Source organism: Corvus cornix, chromosome 3 (genome assembly GCF_000738735.6).
Source record: "Corvus cornix cornix isolate S_Up_H32 chromosome 3, ASM73873v5, whole genome shotgun sequence".
Lineage (NCBI taxonomy): Eukaryota > Metazoa > Chordata > Aves > Passeriformes > Corvidae > Corvus > Corvus cornix.
In genome coordinates, this window is record NC_047056.1 from 83,619,203 (window position 1) to 83,638,693 (window position 19,491).

Genomic DNA, 19,491 nt, shown 5'->3' on the forward strand with positions numbered 1-19,491 from the left:
TCAGAGACTTTGATGAATATAAATGTAAGTTTATGTCTGCAGAAACAAAAATCAAAATAATAATTTTTCATGGGCTGAATTGGCAAGGCTGAAGTTGATGTGGTTTCCCTTAGTTCCTGATGCATATTTTATTCTACTACTCTTTTTAGCAGTGTGATCTGTACACTTCAAGACTTTGGAGCTTCACATAGGAGTTTGTTAGGGGAATTCATAATGCACACTAGTAATATGCACCTTTGCTTTCTGTCTATAAAATACATTTTCTTTCCAAATACTCAATTTAGGGTGGCCCAGGCGCTAAAGGCCCCAGAGGTGAAAGGGGTTTGACTGGATCATCTGTAAGTATGTTTCCTAAAATGCATCTATAATAATGTTGCCACAGGCTTACTTGTGTGAAAATTTTTATGTTTAGTTTTAGGCTAAGAATGGAGATTGAAAATTCAGTTGAAAATATGCCTTTATGTTACTTTTGTGCAGCCTATTTGAGACTGTATATCATAGTCTGTGTAGCCTCAAAGACATTGACCACATGTCAGGATACTGGGATTACATGCATCAGAGTGTTAATACACACTGCAGCATTATTGTTCTCTCCTCTGTACAGAGGAGATGACAATACTTCTAATTAGCACTGCCAGAGGGCATGTACTGGCCTGAGACTGCCAACATGAATCAGAGAATAGCTTATGAAAGGGTATGCCTCTCGAACAATGTTTGTTCTATTTCCACCATTGTTCTGAAGTCTTAAATGTGTCTCCAGGCTTCTGACTTACCTTAAGTCTCTAACCCAAAGGATTTTGCAGTTACGGATTTCAGAAGGGATTCTCATTTACAATTTTGTTTCAATTTTCTGCTTTAAGGGTCCTCCTGGTCCTCGTGGTGAGACGGGTCCTCCTGGCCCTCAGGGTCCACCAGGTCCACAGGGTCCCAATGGGCTGTCAATCCCAGGTGAACCGGTGAGTGGACCTTTTGAGTGCCATCAGCGGGCAATGTGTGTGGAGCCAGAGCTGTCCATGGGGGTGGGTGGTCTTGGGAAGAGGGCGGCACCTTTGCCTGAGTGTTCATCTGTCCCTGTTCCCAGCAGTATTGTGAGACACATGTCTTTCTGAAACAAGTCTCTTAATACAATAGCATTTTCTGTCCTGAATGGTGCATGTGCTTATGGGATTGTAATGAAGGGACAGAGTCGAAGTGCTGTAGTGTAAGTTGTGCTACTCTGTTTTCAGCCTTAATGGATTTTCTGTAGAGTTGCTAGGCATTTCAGTTTAAGGACTCAAAACTGTCAAACTGTGGTACAGCAAAATTAAGCATGCAATATTACTTTGAAGACTTTCTCACAGACTTACGTGTTCAACTTCTATTTTCTGGCTTAAGTCAGTGGCTAGGGGTTTTCTTGGCAACAACATCCATGTTTTAGCAAGATGCTCCTTCTGATTTCATGTGCATGTCTTCAAAGCCAGAGTAACTTGTATTAACACTGATGAAGTTTCATGTGTTCTGGTTTTTATAGAAGATAGCATATATAACTCTTTGTCTGCATTGTGAATGTATTAAGGCTGCTTTTGCCATATTTTAATAAATAATCACCCTAAAAGAAGGAATATAATTCTGATGTTTCCTATTTAAGATCAACTCGAATTTTAATATATTCAGGAGCTTTTTTTATGAAGTCTTTGCTCAAAATATAAAGTTTATGGAAAGCAGAAGTGATGTCTAATTACATGCTGTGTCATTTTTCATTTTTTCATTTGAAAATTGGTTACCTGTTCCATCTGCAATGAAATTTGGTAAATGGAAAATAAAATGTACTTTAAAATAGACATTAGGAAAACCTTCTGCTTTGTAAGGACAAAGTAGAATGATTTTTTTACCCTGTGTAGAACTCTTTTCATGGATTTTTTTTTTGTTATATACTGGAAGGAAAAACTTAATCAGGATGATCTAGAGGTACCAAACAGCAAGAAAGGACAAACAATCCTTTTACATGTGTAATACAAATAATACATTTATTCATCACACTCACTTGAAAAAGTCTGTAGAATGAAAACACCAATATTTGTGGAATTTCTTATTCGCTAACAAGAATTTAGAGCATTTTTGAGTCATGTAGTTTCATTTTTCATATCAATTGTGATCCATGTTCTCAGTGTATGTTTATAAAATTTTTGATTAGTAACAGTTGTTAATGCTGGATTATTGTGCAAGCCACTGTAAAAAAAAATATTGTATTGTCAAGTTTAGCTCATGTGTATTTATAGACTGTGCATTTATACCATGTGCTGTAGCATATATGGAAGGCAAGCTAGTTGTGAAAGGCAACAAATTGCTTCTTTATATGCTCCTACACATTGTGTCCTGGAAGTATGATGTATTCTGTAATCATTTGTGAAAATTATAGGGTCGTCAAGGAATGAAAGGGGATGCTGGCCAGCCTGGACTACCAGGGCGATCGGTAAGTTGACACGTAGACAAGATAATGTAATTTTACACTATTCCTGATGCAGTCTGGCTGCTGGCCAGCTGTCTTTGACACCACTAGGAGTCAGAGGCTCTTCTCCCTAAGCCATAGTTTTGGAAGCATAGTTAGCTTACACTTAGAAATTTGAAATGTAGGAAATAGTAAACCATTCAAAACAGCAAAAGTGAAAAAACAGCCATGCTTGGTCAAGCCAAATGTCCTTCTGGACAGTTGTGAATGTACAATGACAGACCACTGGATTAGGAAGAATACTCTGATAATCCCCCAAGAAGGTCTCTCATCTTCTGGCCACTTGCAGTTAAGTGTCTTCCTAAAATAAAGATTGCAAAATCTTTGCTGAGCCCTTCTTCAGCAATGTTGCCTAATTACTTTCTGCTTTTGGAATTCAAATGGCCATGCTACATTAATTGTATGCTTTCTGAAAGAAGCAAGCAATATTAAATTTCAGTTATGTGCAGGTTTCTGTATTGTAAACTACAATAAAATAATTGGCCAAATTTAGATAATCTAAGGTCATTGATATGCACACATGGTGATATAACAAATATTCCTTGGTTACTATATTGTCCTTAATTTTACTGATGATAAAAATACTATATGAGGAATGCTTAAATGTTGTTGTGGATTGAGTTTCAGTTATCAGATAAGGTCAGTCATGGGCCAAGGGCCTTGTATTATTTACCTGTTTCATTAGTCCTTATAACCCTGAGTAATACACTTTTAGGGAGTAGTAATGTCCTGTAGGAAGCAATGCTACATGTTAGTGTACAATGAGATTGGACAGAAAGGGGGGGAAGAACGTATGTACTTGAGATATATGGAACGACATAGCAGTGATGTTCTGTCACAGAGACAATTTCTCACTCTTTCTCCCTCCAGGGAACGCCAGGTTTACCTGGTCCACCTGGACCAGTGGGACCTCCAGGAGAAAGGGTAAGGTTTCCTCAGTTTATGTTCTGAAAAGACCAAGTAATGTCATTTCTGTGTTTTGTTGGATTTTTTCCCCTTCTTTATATATCTTTCCATTTTCAAATGTTTTTTCAAAAGGAGTCCTTTTATCAGTATCCCTTCTGGAGAGACAGAAACAGAAGGGTTGGAAACACCTCAGGGGTGAAAACCTCCCCAGACAGCAATCGTTAGCCAGATAGCTTCTGGAAAGATTGCCCTGCTCCCTCCCCTGACTAAGTTCTCAGCTGCCTTCACCCATAGAGCAGTGTGTCCCCTGAGCAGGGCTCTGCCAGGGCACTCAGCCCTGCTGTCCTCCCCCCTGCTGCAGGGGATCCCTTTGAAACTGCTTATCTCAATGTCTGGGAGATGTCATATTAGTAAGGAATCTGTCTGTGCCAAACTTACGTCAGGTTTGCTCCTAAACCTTTGGCTATCTGGAGCTAAGAACTTTTCTTTGGATGGAGAATTCTGAAATCTCTTCTAATGAAGGGTGTGTACACAGGTATTTCATTGTGGTTTGTTACAATTCCTTTCTTCTAACCGGGGTCAACTAAGTAAATCTGTTTTGTTGTCACAGTGGAATATCACCTTTAAGATGACTGAAGGAATAATTTGCCTTTACAGTCAAAATTAATAGCTGATATATGCATTTACAGCTGTCCTTCAGTGGGAGTTGATAGTTTGAAATGAAAACAGACAACTGTGTGATAGCCAGTTGCCAAAGAGGATACTGTTGGATTGGTGGGTCATGGACCATCAACATTAACTTGTGAATGCTATCTTTGATTACTGAAATGGGATTTCTCAGCATTCATTCTTTCAGGGGAAATATCTGAGAGGGAGGTGGCTCTCCAGTTAAGTAGAAACCTGTGATTCTCCAACTAAACTGTGAATGAGAGAACAGTGAAAAGAGATATTTTACTCCTCTGGGATAAAACGATGATTTATTTCCTTAAAAATACTAAGATTGATTTGGTTTTCAGTTTATCATCGAAAGTGTCTGAAGCTCATTGTTCCATAGCTTTCTCTAGCATGAGTTGTGATAGCTATTTTATAACTTATATTGTGGATAGGTTTTAAAAGAAATGATAGTAGTAATCAGTAGTATTGCAATTATATAATCGTAAAGGCCATTTTTCTCTAATCTTGCTTCTGTTTTTGAATAGGGTTTCACAGGAAAAGATGGTCCCACAGGTCCCAGAGGCCCACCAGGACCAGCGGTAAATATAGTTGTGTCTTTGATATACTCTGAATTAAGAGACCTGAGCCAAGAGAGAGCCACATGGACATTTTCCATTTCTGTCAAAAATGAAATGGATCCTTTGCTTAATTTCCTAAATGGGTTTGAAAAACTCTTGGTAGAAGGTGAGCAGACAGCTGGGCAAAGCATTTATTCACAAACATTTGTAGCAGTAGTTTTGAAACAGATTTCTGCCGGGGTAAATAAGGGAAGAACCAGTTTTTCTGGTTCTTTAGCCATGATATTTAAATGCATGGCTAGGTCTTCTGAAACCAATTGGCTTATTGCTTGTACACTGGTGAAAACAAACACTGTTAATACAAGTTTTTCTTGACAAGAGTATTTGAGGATTAGTTTTTGCTTAAAGAGGTGCTTCATTGTGTTTTGTGGGACCATGCTAGAAAAGAGGCTGGCTGTTAGAGAAAAGTATTTGTTGAATCAGACAGCCTGAGATAGGCAAGTTGCTGCAGCTCCATGTCACTGGGTCCAAACTGTAGCAAGTTGGAAGATGCATTTCCGGTAGGCAAATGCACACAGAGCACACATTTGCATTACATATATAGACAGCATTCTATAAGGCAGGGTATTATTTGGGCTCCCCCACAATTGTCTTTCTCATATTCCTTTGTGAATATACAGATGAGCTTTTATCACATAATCTGATACTTGTCTTTTAATTTTTTGTATATATCTAGTATCACTAGAACGACTTCTATGGTCTTCTTGTTGTGGATTTTTACTTGGATCACAGATCTGCTAGGTGAACCTAGAAGGACAAACTGCTTTTTACTGCTTTAGGAATTTGCCATTAAGAATGATACCAAAAACATATACACGCTCTCTGCATCTTTTGGTGCTGAAATGCCTGTTAAACTATGGTGTTACTTAAAAGAAGACATTTCCATGAAGAAACAAACTGTTTATTCCACAAAAAAAATTTCAAGCCTGATATGTACCTAACAGAAAACAGCCCAATAGGAGCCATTTTCAGTCTTACTTGGACTCAATACAGTAACATATTTCTTATTAGTGCTTAGGTTGTGTATTTCTACAATTCATTTTCCGTGTCTTCTGCTGCAGGGTGCTCCTGGAGTTCCAGGAGTTGCTGGCCCAAGTGGAAAACCAGGGAAACCAGGAGATCGTGGGACACCAGTAAGATAATGATACACTTAGAGTATCAAATTTAAAATTATAGTCTGTTTATGAACATGAGACTTCTGCTGCTTTAAATAGTTGTCTTGCATTTATGATGGTGGTTAATACAGTGGAGCTGACCTAAACCCACAAGCCTTTCTTTAAAAATAATTTTATTTTTACAGTATGCCATTTTGCTGAGTTTAATAGTTGGGGCTGGAAATTGTGGTCTCTTGTTTCCACTAAAAAGACTGTAGGCTATTATGTGCCAAGACATATATTCATTCCTACACTGCATAAGCGTGAAAAACTAGGTCACCAAAATGATTGTAAAGTCTTTACATTGGTGCATGTGTGTGTAGTAAAAAAGTGATAAACTGCTGAAGGTGGACAATCTTTGATAATATTACATAATCAGTTCTGTTTTGCAAATGTTTCGTGCTTTTTATAATGTTATTTCAAAATTATTTAGGAGTGGTTTCTGTGGGTTCTATTCAAACTTTTAAAGTGCTTCCTGAAAAGGGAGAAAGAGGAGGAGGTGCTGCCTCCCACCAACAGTTTCAGGAGAAATTTAATTTGATTCATTTATAGGATCTCTGAGAAATTATGCTTGAGTCAGGAGTGGAGACAGCAAACGAAATGAGAAGTCATTCATTACTTGTGAATAATGTACGGCAGTCATCTAGAATTTTCCATCCTGCTTCAGTGAAGTTGTATATACAAAAGCTGGAAAATTTGAAAGGATATATAGTAGGCTGGGAAACTTGATGGCCATGAAGTGGAAGCTCCCAGGAGTGCCTGGAAGATGGGTCATTTCCTCATACACACATCTGTGTTTGCTGGACTATAAATTCCATTTCTCCTTGTAGTAGAACACATGGAGTGTCTTAGGAAAGTCTTGAAGCTTTCCTGCCTTTAGATATGCATTGTTAATGGGATATTCTTGCTTGGTTACATGCTGAATAGACACAGTCGGAGCACAAAGTGCTGTGCTTTGTTCACAAGGGAGCTTTAAGTTGTCAGGTGTATCTGATTTTTCCTTCACCTGGGACAATGGATAGCTGACCCAGTTCAGAAGCAAAGATCTGCAGGTAAATAATGTGTTTAGAAGGAAATCCGGCTACAAGACCAGTTTCAAGTCTTTTGCAAAGCAAGGCAGTCAATTCCTGTCCAAGCACCCTGTCTAAATTCTCTACACTCTAATTATTAAAGGTTCTTTTCAATTAGAAGTACATTTTTTTCCCCACAGTTATTGCACTTTCTTGTAATAGGACACTGCACATCATATTTACCATTTCTAAAGTTTGTAGAACAGATCCCAGCAGGAATTCTGGCTTGTACCTTGCACAGATGTTTTATCAGATTCCTGGTGGACAGAATTTCAAGGCCTTCCTTTGTGTGCAGTATTATAGTTGCCAAAGGTGCGGCCTGACAGCCAAATGCAACTTGCACTGTCATGAATCATAGTTCTGCCTGAAGAGAAAGATAATGAGGCTTCACATTGCCTCTGGTAAATACAAGGAATAAATAATTTTTGACCAGATCCTGCCATTTTTTCTTCTACCTGAACAATCTGTATTGCTAGTACTATTAAATGAAAGTCAGGAGAAAGACTACAAACCAAGGGATATTGTATTCCAGGTAAAAGGTATAAAAGTACCTGCAAATTATGAGCAGCCTTGGTGTTATGAAGTTATTCCCAGTGAACGTGGTCAGCCGGAGCTCCTTCCTGATGTATCCAGTACCGCTCATGTGCTAAGCTGAGGCAGAGCACACCATAAACATTTTTCTACCTCACTGTGTACTTAATACTAGAACAAGTATATCCTAGAAACGTTAACTGAATTGTCATGGAAATAGGAAATTTGGCTTTTTGATCTGCTTACAAGTACGCCCAAGAGAAACTTAGGTGTTTTTCCAGTGTAGTAACAAAATGACTGAAAAGGGAACAGTAAGAGCACAAAGGAGTTGGTAATTTATTGAGAACTGAGTGCAGGCTATCCTAGAGGAGACTAAAATATCTGTCATCTGTCTGGTCAGAGAGTGAGAATTCCATAATAGTTCATACACATATCATAAGGTAACAACCATCAAGAATAAGAAAGACTTGTTAAACTAGAAGAGGATATTGGTTCAAGAAGAAATGGGTATGTTTTCTATGAATAAATATAATGGGAAATTGAAGATCTTGGACTATTAGAGAGGAAAAGTTCCAGTACTTGTTGTTTTATAGGTGTGAGACTGAAAACAATAACAAGGGGTAGGTAGACCAAGTTGTGTTAAGGTAGAGCTGTCCCGTTTATAAAACAGACTCTGTGACAGCAGGGTCTGACTTTGTTGATTTAGACGGTTCCCAGGGAAAAATGCAAGGCATTTAGATTAGTAAGTAAGGTGCTATTAAACTGATGCCTCCAGAACCAAATAAACTGTGAAAACCTTCTGAGGGTAGTCCAAGTCTGTTGTGAGTTACATGCAGGTTTTGAGAATTTTGCATTCTCTGCTGCCATGTGTTCATTGCTCTTGCATCCATCTATGCAGATGTCCTAGATGAAGTCTCAAAAAGACACTGCTTTGGGAGCAATGAGCTGGTGGTTCTTGAGGGGAGCAAACATTCTTTTGGGAAAAACAATTGAGCACATTATCTTTAAAAGTAAAAATAGCAAAACTTCCTTTGTTTTGTCCTCCTTCAGCAGTAGAACTATGCTGCAGCCCCAGCCTTCATCCCACAGCTCAGAAAAAAATCCCACATGCAGCATAAACCAGCTTTTCCTTGCACTGACCCCAAGTGACTCCCTCATTGCAGGATATCAACAAAACAGAATGCCAGGAGCAGCTGCTGTTTCTCAAAACGCTGTCAAGCTGTTGGCTAAAGCGCACTTTTTTGTCTATTAAAAGAAAATAAATTGAAATTTAAGAGGCATATAGCCAAGTGGGAGGAAGATGCAAATAGCAACTCAGTAATTGCAGTTGTAATTATTTTTTTGAAAGTTTGTTTCCGAAATATCCAGGTGGAAAATGCACTTTATTGCTAGCATGGCCAGTCAGCCTCTAATCTTCAAATTTTAAAGTTAGTTCCAAATAGCTTGTAGACTTCCAGCCACAAGGCTGAATTAATGTGTGTTTGCAAGGTCACAAATTGAAGAATGAGGCTCATTTTATTTAAATGAATTTTAAAATTGACTGTGTGTTGCTTATAATGAAGGAATGGTGTTAGCATTTTCCTCACAGGGCAACCTTTGTTGTCGATATTTTGGAACAATGTTAGTGCTTTTGTTACCAGAGCACCTCCCTGTCTTACCAACATGACTTATAGTTGAAGACAGCCCGAAGATCTTTTCTAGACCAGTCAGCAAAAATATTTCCAGAAACAGCATATATGATTTGAACATTTTAAGTTTGCACACTTTTTTTCTCTTCTCTTCTCTTCTCTTCTCTTCTCTTCTCTTCTCTTCTCTTCTCTTCTCTTCTCTTCTCTTCTCTTCTCTTTTCTTCTCTTCTCTGTGCAAATGTTCTGGCAAGTGAATTGGAACATGCCATTTAAGTAATTATCAGGATATTTTCAGGATAGTAGATGAGAAATCTGATTTATAATGCTTGGATTTACCTAGTGAATAAATAAAAGATGTACTGTATGGTTTGATTCTCATGGAAGGTTGTACTATGAAAGCCTTAGAATGAATGAGAATAAAACAAGCAGGTATTATAAATATATACAGAGCAGAGAATTTCAAAGGAATATGCTTGCAGAAAATAGAAAAATTGTCAAGTTTCAAACAGAAAGAGAAGCATGAATAGTTTTTAACCATTTTTCACCCCAGATTTTCATGTTATAGACTAGTGCAAGTAAAAAACCTATGGTTCAGTTCAATGGATATTTCATGTACATGTAATAGTTTATGAATGAGACGCTAATGTCTGTTTATTTGGGAATCAGGTATCTTTTAGAGCTTCAGTACATCATCATCTACCACAACGTTAATTATTGGAGAATGACAGACAGAAATGCCTTATTTTCCTGATGGTTTTGGTTGTTACCATTTATTTATGTTATGGCATTTACAAGTCCATAGTCTGTTTCAGCATGTAGCTGTAATAAGCTAAAACTAAAAACCAGACATTTCCCTGTGGACTTCACAGAGTAAGAAAAATATAGATTAAAGATGAAAGGACAGAAGGGAAAGAATATTCATCAGCTTCATGGGTATATTTTGTACTTATTAGCAGCTGCCTCATTGGTGGCATAATTTATTCCAATGGCACATTTATGGTGTCACCATTCTAAATCTTTCATTTGAATATGTACAATTAATTTTGCAAGAATGATCTGTTATTCATGATGCAAATGTACCGTATGACAACTGCTTAACTCAGTGATGGATGAACTGTCTCATATTTTCTGTGGCATGTCATGGGGTAGGTGTGTGCAACTGCAGCAGAGAAGCTCAGAGAGTACACCGAGTTTGCACCCTGACATACCCCAAGGGCATTTGTCTGCCCAAACCCTCAGTAGAAGTCTATGAAACAGTGTCACCACACTTGAGAGGTGTCTGCTGTGACCTCAGTGGAATGATCTAGTGTCTCGTGTTGTTGAAATTAATTGCGGGTACTGTAGGAATGTTATGAGAAACAGCTGCAGCCCACACTTGGCCTTTGCTTTGTTAATGGTGATAAATAGATTCCTTAAAGAAATACTACAGTGTAAAAAGCAGTAACACTCAGGATGTGTGTGTAACTATGTGGAGAGCCATGCAGAGCAGCAGATGAGCAAACTGGTCTTTCACCTTTGAAATATGCTTTACGTTCAAATAGTAATTTAGGCTAGAAATGAAAATCTATATAAACTCATGCTAGCCCCCTCATTATTCCTGGTGTTTTAGATATGCACATACATATATAAAAATTAGAATCAGTCCTTCTGGTTTGCTTCTTGCATAGTACTCTTGAAAACTGAAAACCCCGCAACCACTAAACTATTCAAAGGCAAATGGAAAGTGCTGTTAGAGAAAAGTTGGCAAATGTTGGTAATTGTAAGGAGCTGAAAATAAAACTTCTATGAGACCTTTCTAAGACTAGAAATGGTTGAGAATTAAGAGGGAAGCTGTCATTATAAATAGAATAAGCACTTAATGCCATCTCTCTCCATGTTATGTGTCATCTCTGCATAACTCTATTTCACTTAATGCAGAATCTCTTTCACATGGGTTCATGAGGACTACCCTACCTTGACACGTGTTATTCTTCCTAACTTACCTTCTTTAAGGATAAGTTGTCTTAAGACTTAAAATTAAAGTCATATATAACTCATACAACACCATTGACCATTTAGAGAAATGTGATGCTAGAAATTCAACTTTGAAATTGACAGTGTGATCCAAGTGTCAGAATACATCCATTTTTTGGTCCTTGTTTGAATTTTTCCTTCAGATCTTTTGCTTCTGCATCTGTTAGTGTGTTTTATGACAGACAAAAGATCATTGTTTCTCCACTCTTTTCTGACACCTGTTTTAGCATCTCTGAAATGAAAAGTTCAAGGAGAACCAGGTCTTTCTTCTTGAAGGAGTAAAATTTTTTTTATAGAATTGCACGTTTCAAACCTATAGTTGGGGTGAAACAACATAATCCTTCAATTGCTTAATTTTTACTTATTTTATTTTAGGGTGCACCTGGAATGAAGGGAGAAAAAGGTGACAGAGTAAGTCTGTTTAAAATCAGTTTTTATAATTATTTTTAAGTTAAACACTGTGTCTTTAAAAGTACAAACACTTGCTAATAAAACACTTGTTTTGCATTTGATTATTTAGGGTGATATTGCTTCTCAAAACATGATGCGAGCAGTTGCAAGACAAGTTTGTGAACAGCTGATAAATGGTAAACAGTGTTGCTTGCTTTGTTTCCCATACTAATTTACTACTTTGTTAAAAAGAGACAACAATGGTTGAAATTTGAAGTGACAGACACTGGCCACAGAGCATGGTGAGAGCTTAACCAATCTGATAGCTATCCAATGCAAATGATTTGGTGGAAAAAATGTAGCAGCAAGTTTTTGCCAGATCCAGAGGCTAGATAATCACAGAATAACAGAATAACAGAATAAACTGAGTTGGAACTAATCTGTGACCTTTGGAAATACATATTCAAGTCTAACATTCTAGTGATGTTCCCTTTGTCATTTTGGTCCAAAATGACTTCATCTTTGCAATAAAATCAGTATATATTTTCTCATTAAACATGTCTTATCTTCAAGAGAAGGGAATCAGTGAGAAAAAGGATGCTCACTGCAGATACCTTGCCAGCGGGGAAAGACAGATGAGTGATGGGTAAATACTGTGCACAGAATCAGTGGTGCTACGCAAGTAAAAACAATATTTATTTGGAGATGGACTTTGAATTGAATTTCAGTCCTCTACTGCCACATAGTGCAGCTCTGCAGCCCATGAAGTTGTTCTCTATAGAGGCTTTCTCTCTGACCCTGTAGCAGTGCTTATGCTATCAGTAGACCTGCCAAGAAAGACAGAGGCAAATTTGTTTTAATATTGTATCTATTATAAGGGCAAGTGCTGACTGAGGAAAACAGATATACCTGTTCTATCATTAAGAGTGCTTGTGCACAGGGAGGAGGAGAGTATGTCCCTTAAAATGTCTGTGATGGTTGCTTATAAAAACATGTCTATTAGTTAGTCATCACAGAAGAAGGAAAGTTACATTCGTGAACACATTAGGCTTACAAATAAGGATATCATACCCAAGATATTTTAATATCTCTTTGAGCATCGCCACCTTATTTTTTTCATGTTCAGCTGATCTCTTCAGTGTTATGCTAGGATTATACACATTATACTAATCAGGTGTGTCTCTCCATTCCTTCCTGCATAGTTTCAAAATGGTGTTTCTTTTCTTTCACACATCCTTTTTTTGGAAATGAAATTTTCCCATATGCAGAAGGTATATAGGTACAAGCCTGTGCATCCTACAGGCTTAAGAAAATGACTTCATTGACTGTGCTGCTAGCTCCACACATGAATAATTTATATTGCCTGTGGTAGCTGCAGAGCTCTGAAAGTATGTAGAAATGTGATACTACAGTTTTAGAAGTGGAGCAAGTCCTTTCTGTTCTTCAGAGTAAAAGCAACCTCTAAATAGAACTCTGAGAGTAAGAGTATTGAAAAAAAAAAAGCCTCTTTTTTGATTTTAATAGTTCGATGATAAATTTTTTAAATGTCATTGGCTTCCAGAATCTCCCTTATCTTTCCTCCCTGACTTCCTCCCTCCTCCATTTATGTTCAGCCTTCTTATCAGATGTTCATCTTAAGTCTTTCTAATTCATCTGTACTAATTTATTGAATGGGAACAATAGGATTTAATTAAGAGAAATAATATTTTATTCCTTCCCACTCTGATAAAAGATTTGCACTCATTTCACATTTTTATTTTCTTTTGAAGGTCAAATGAGCCGGTTCAATCAAATGCTGAATCAAATCCCGAATGATTATTATTCAAACCGTAACCAGCCAGGTCCACCAGGTCCACCTGGCCCCCCAGGAGCTGCTGGGACAAGAGGAGAGCCTGGACCTGGAGGAAGACCAGGATTCCCAGGACCTCCTGGGGTCCAAGGACCACCTGGTGAAAGAGGTGAATAAATTCCAAGGCAGCTGTACTGTGGACATAGTGCAGGGGCTTCCAGAGGAGCAGTCTGCTCCCTTTACCATGTCAGACTAGGAAGCCCTGCTAGGCCATTGGGATTGCCTGAGGGACACTGGTGATCTGAAAGACAAGGTTAACTAGATCAGTGCTTTCCTTTCTCTCTCTTGCTCAGGTTTCATGAAATACAAATTGGTGTAACATTTTGGCTGCTGTCTGAGGCTTCCACATAATATCCCAGGAAAATATTCTCAGAATTCTTCTGGCACCAAACAGCTGCATCTTGAAAGGCTGTTTGGAGTAACACAACTCTTTGCAAAATAGAACACTGATTAAGAGAGAAAATGAGTCATTAGCACATATAAAATGTAGGAGTTTAAAGAATTAGATCAACATCCTTAGCTCTTTACAATATTCTGAGGGAGGGAAGCAACTGAACTGAATATGACCATATGCGTAAACCTACTTTATGGCTATCTTGGATCACTGCAATCACATGGGGTGTCTGTAGTGTCCTATGTTGTGTCCTTTGCTTATTTGAACTACTCTACTATAGCATAGGCTCAGTGCTGTGGTTTTTTGCTTATACTTTATATACTTGTTAAAAAAGGCTAGGAATAAATCAAGGAATTCAGGAGAATTTCCTAAACTTTTTTCATTATAACTGTTCCTAAGAAAGTGTAACACCTCCTTTATGGCAGAAGTATTAAAGATTGAAATATCTTCTCATTTTTAGTTTAAAATAATAGGGTTCTGTGGTGTTCTCAGTATCTCAAAACTTTTCTATGTTTGAGAAAATTTATTCATATTGTAACCTCTGCATCCTATTTTATTTTTAGTTTACTATATTTATATCCAAATTATTTTCCCAAATTCACATTTGAACATCTGTAGAACATAAATTTTAACCACTCTTGTTGCATTAAATAATGGGAAGTAAATATTAATGTTAGTGAGAGAGTGTGAAGAAATATTTGTTGATGTGGTTTCCTTTCTTTGATTGTCATTGCCTTTTTATTATTCTGTAGGAATCCCTGGAGAGAAAGGTGAAAGAGGGAGTGGATCCCAAGGACCACGAGGTTTGCCAGGACCACCTGGTAAATATTTTTTGTTTAATCAGATTACAGAAAAGTAGGAGAAAAGCAAACATTTCTTCATAGAGAACGAGGCTAGATATGGTGAATGAGCACCCTTTACTCTGTCCACTTCATGTTTTTGGCATGTATTAGCATTTACTCTAATAAATTTGTAGGAAACCCCAATAAAAATAGCAATTTAGAAAGACTTTTGGATGTGGCTAATAGGTATTTATCTTTTAATTTAGTCATCTGGCATGCTTGTTAATGTGAAAATGTGTTTCATGAAAATACATTGTCCAAATATTTGACAGATATTTTTCATAAGTCTTATCAGATGATTCTTTTGTAGTACCTTGTTTTGTTTTTTTTTTTACTTGCTGGACTACAAAATACTCCCACATGCAGAGTTACCAGATGATAGAGACAGATGATTTGGCTATTAGTTTTGGGTTTTGTATCATGAAATTCTCTTTATGCCTTGGCATAAATCAGCTGCATCACTTGTTTCTGCTTGTAGTTTACTAGGCTAAAATGGTTTTTCATTACAGAACCATAATAAGCTTGCAGCAAATTGTAGCCTCAGTTACTTGAAGCTGTACTTTTCTGCTAACCATAATAAGACTGGTTCCAAAACAAACATTACCTCATCTATCCTGGGGCTACTGGGCAGTATAATGGATGTACTCCTATATTTTAATTGAAATCCAGTGTGCTTGTCTAATCTAGTAGTTTCCCTTGAGATCATCATGTCTTACACAAACGGGAAATTAACCAGAGAATTCATTGATGTTTCTTTACTTGGCTCAAACCTTACTAAATTAGTTTCTAAGAATAAATACTTAAATAAGCCACACACAGAGAAGCAACTCATGATGAGTCACATTTCTAGATTTCTTTTGTTTTTCTTTCTGTTGACCCCCATACAGCAACAAAGTGCGAGTGCTTTCTCACCAAAGACAGCCTAGGCTGTGTAGTCTAGACAGAAGTATAGTTAGCTGTTTTATCAAGATGGCTCTTAAAGAAAACAACCTCCCAACCTCTCAATTCTAAAATTAGGTCCACAAGGAGAATCTAGAACTGGTCCACCAGGCTCCACAGGATCACGAGGACCACCAGGGCCACCAGGCCGTCCTGGAAATGCGGGTATTCGGGGTCCCCCAGGGCCACCAGGATATTGTGATTCATCCCAGTGTGCTAGCATCCCTTACAATGGCCAAGGATTCCCAGGTAGGTTAGGAACAACTTAACCTTAACCTTGCCTTAAATAGCCGTCACAGATGTGGCTGTTCATATTGAGCTGCTTTACATGAGACAGTCCTGCTAATCTGAACTTACTGTCGGGAGGAGATGGTTGCCGTGAGCAGGCTTGCCTCATTGTGATGTGCAGTTATATGAGCAGCCATTAAGACTTTGGTGTAGGATTACTTGATGTTATGCATGGTTTATTTTAAATAGGAAGTAGTGACTAAATATTGTAGTCTTGTTTTTTTTTTTTTAATGTAGATGGTTACTAGCTGGTAATGTTGCTCATAGGATTTAAGTGACCAATTTCTTCTCTTCTTTTTTCCCCCTCTATCACCACCCCTTCCAATCGTCTTCAGAACAAGGTTGAATTCTCCATGTTTCTCTTGAAAAATTAAAGGAATGCTGTGGTTGGCAGTGTCCATGTGTCTCTTTTAGAGCCATGTCAGAATTATTTTTACAAAATTGATTCCTGAAATAAAAATTTTCCACAAAGGAAATCTATTTAATGATAACAGTGCAGACAACTAAAAAGCACCACTGTCCTACAATATCTACCAAGTTAACCACCGTGGAGTCTGATTAGCCCTGAGTCATTTAAGCCTTCCGCTTTGTGATGTAGCTCAAAACAGTAGGCTGCTTCTGCAACCAAAACAGGAAGGGTCATAGTGACCACCAATTTTTGACTGGAAAGATTCTAATATATTTTAACATGGGGATCCTGCAGGACCACAGTATTGTTAACAAATTAATATGTATGCCTTGCCAGATCTCAAAATCAGTGTATGTGATACTACTATTGGATATGGTTTGCTGTTAGTGTAATTGTGCATGTATCCATGAAAACAAAAAGAAAAGAATATATATATATATGTACACACTTGCAGACTCATTGATACTGGTTAAAGAGCCAGGTGGTTGTGCAGATCTCACAAAAATTTATTATTTAAATGAAAAATAAAGAAAATTGTACCTGTGATTCAGCAGTGTTTTTTCTAGTAAGCAGCTATGTATACATATATAAATATATGCCTAAGACTTAACTGTTATGTATTTAGTTGGATGAAAGTATGTTTTTGCACATCAGATGGACTTTTTAAAAGACTAACATCATCTTTGACCTGTTTCAGGTTTCGGCTAACACATTTTCTAAGTCGCCAGTGCTGCTTACAGTTTGAATACATGAAAATCCTGTTTCTGAGATGTTTGCGCACGTGCTTATTAGAAAATGAGTCCGTATGGATATTTCACCACGGATATGGTTCTTGAACCATGTTGACCTCATAGAACGGGGAGATACTTTTACTAACACAACTCGTGAATGAGATAAAGGACAGTGATATCAATTCATTAAGCCTATTGCATTTCAATAATAAAATAGACAGTCTTTCTTTTTTAAAAAATACCTAGACCACCAAAAACCTCAGTGGTGAAGGAGGCTTGTAAAACTACTAACCAGCAAAGGTAATGCCATTAGAAGAGAGAAAGATTTAACATGGAAAATGAGAAATAACTTATGTAAATAGTAAACTAATTGTGGCTTGTAAATGATTTGTATGGGACTGTATCCACTAAAATCTGTTAACAACTCTACGTGATACTTTTGCATAAAAGCCTGCTGCTGCTTGCTATATGCCAGAATAACATCTTTGACAACTTATGAAACCTACCTGTCTGTTGCTTGTTACCAACATGTCTGAATTGGGGCATATACCTTTTTTTTATGTGTAATCTTGTTGGACCTGTAACTGCAGTTATAAATACCAAAGTTTTATAATTATTTTTCTTCTGTTTTGCTGTAGTTTTTGGTGTTCCTGAAGCACCAGCTGTAACTCGGTTTGTTACGAGGAACAGCACGAGAAAGTGACATGTACTGTATATTGCCGCTGGTGATAGTTATGTCTACACTTACTTTCCCATTCTCAGAGAAAATTAGTATATACCAGACCCATCTCTTCATTTTACCTGCTCCATGTCTTCTATTAATTATGCAGTTTAAAATAAAGCCCAATGCTTAGATTTACTGAAGTAGCTGTAAAATAGTAATTTTATTTGATTTGCTTTGGTTTTGTTTGGGTTTTTTTAAATAGTTTTACCATGATTTGTCCCTTGCCTAATTTATGACTCTTTCTGCACTGTTTTGTGTATTATAAATACAAAGCCTTTCAAGATGAATTTTAAACCTTTTGTTATTTTACTGCCAAAAAAGCATTCGTGAGCAAAACTGAGAAACACCCCCAGTGAACTAATTATTTATATATTTATTATATGAAAATAAGGTTGAACTAACATTATGTAGACAGACTAACTTTCATTGCATATGTGGATTCAAAGACATGCGATAACTATTATGTTCAATCGGACAACTATTTTCAACCAGAACCATACGTGCCTGAAAGTGGACCCTATCAGCCTGAAGGTGAACCCTTTATAGTACCTATGGAGTCAGAAAGGAGAGAGGACGAGTATGAGGACTATGGAGTTGAAATGCATTCACCAGAATACCCTGAGCACATGCGCTGGAAAAGATCACTGTCAAGAAGTGCAAAAACAAAACCGTAAAAGATCTGTATCTTGGTTTGGTTTGTTTTGGTTGGTGGTTTTTTTGTTTTTTGCTGTGCTTGCATTTGCAGATACACACAGGGAGAGCGCAATATTGCCTTTTGCAATATGGCTTTCTGGTCTTTTCATATCAGACGCACCCCTGTTTTGTATCCTGCTTATGTGGGGATAGCAATGTGTGTATCCAAACACTTCATGTTGCTCTGGAAATGCTTGTAAAATACTGTTGCTTATAGTGGTTGCATACAGATTAAGGTGTGCATTCAGTTATCCCAGTGCTGCCTTTTCATTTAAATAATGTAAAAACAAATACATTAAAAAAAACCAGAAAACAAAACAAAACAAAAATAACCACAGAGCTGTTGCAAATTTTCTAAGGACTTTCTGCTTTAGCTCTACATTTTTCTTCTTTTTCAAATGCATGTTTTCAGTTCAGTCAGATCACAGGTCTGCAATATCTAGTTAAAAAGAAACAAAAATTTCCCTCTCCTTCCAGTATCACTGTAATTTTCTTCTAAGTTACAATCTGCAGAGCATATACTGCTCTTATACATCTCCTCTAAACACCACAAACATTAAGTAGCTGAAATCATTGTATCAACTGGATACAGTTTAATAATGCCTGAAATCTCCTTGTTTGTAGACACAGTTACATTTATGCCAAATTGCAGTCAATCCTGCAGAGATGGAATTGCATGTTTATGTTGTATATTTAGTATGGATTTTTTTTTCAGAATACAATGTTTCTTAGTTACCGAAAGCAGTTGGAAATTGTTTGCAAGACTATGGATATAGAATTGCTGCTTTTATATTTTAACTGCAAATTGTGAATTTCACTGCCTTATATTATTTATTTCTGAAATGAAAGAGGCATTTTTCAATAAAACTACTGAAAATTTGTGTGTCTATTCATTTTTTTGAAAGGCATTGTGGGACTAATATATTTGTGTTGTATTAGTGTTATTTAGTCAATCATCTGAAAATGCCAGGTATCAAAAATTAATTAGAATGGGAGTAGTCTAATAGGTATTTGGGCTGTGGTGGCTAGAGGTGGGTGGATGAAAGCAGGAGATGCCTCCTCTGTCTGAGGTATGAATAACTTTTAAGAAATTCAGTCTGCAAGGCATTTGGTAAAGAAAATGAGATCAACTGTGAGGATTAATTGCTGT

The 19,491-nt window shown here is 37.2% G+C and overlaps 1 protein-coding gene across 6 annotated transcripts in view; it reads left to right on the forward strand.

Moving 5' to 3' along the window:
- The window catches only part of COL12A1 (collagen type XII alpha 1 chain), a 101,254-nt gene extending 82,032 nt beyond the window's left edge, over window positions 1–19,222 (forward strand). For 3 of the 6 annotated variants that reach the window (XM_039568519.1, XM_039568521.1, XM_039568525.1), the window contains 12 exons: window positions 285–338; window positions 861–956; window positions 2,399–2,452; window positions 3,359–3,412; window positions 4,594–4,647; window positions 5,748–5,819; window positions 11,458–11,493; window positions 11,603–11,669; window positions 13,242–13,430; window positions 14,468–14,536; window positions 15,575–15,745; window positions 18,141–19,221. In XM_039568519.1, the coding sequence (XP_039424453.1) occupies window positions 285–338; window positions 861–956; window positions 2,399–2,452; window positions 3,359–3,412; window positions 4,594–4,647; window positions 5,748–5,819; window positions 11,458–11,493; window positions 11,603–11,669; window positions 13,242–13,430; window positions 14,468–14,536; window positions 15,575–15,745; window positions 18,141–18,322 (1,098 nt within the window). In that variant the 3' untranslated portion in view covers window positions 18,323–19,221. Of the gene's footprint in view, window positions 1–284; window positions 339–860; window positions 957–2,398; window positions 2,453–3,358; window positions 3,413–4,593; window positions 4,648–5,747; window positions 5,820–11,457; window positions 11,494–11,602; window positions 11,670–13,241; window positions 13,431–14,467; window positions 14,537–15,574; window positions 15,746–16,119; window positions 16,126–16,890 lie in introns of all 6 variants that reach the window. The other 3 variants (XM_039568522.1, XM_039568520.1, XM_039568524.1) reach the window with 3 other exon arrangements.
- Window positions 19,223–19,491: the final 269 nt, after the last annotated feature.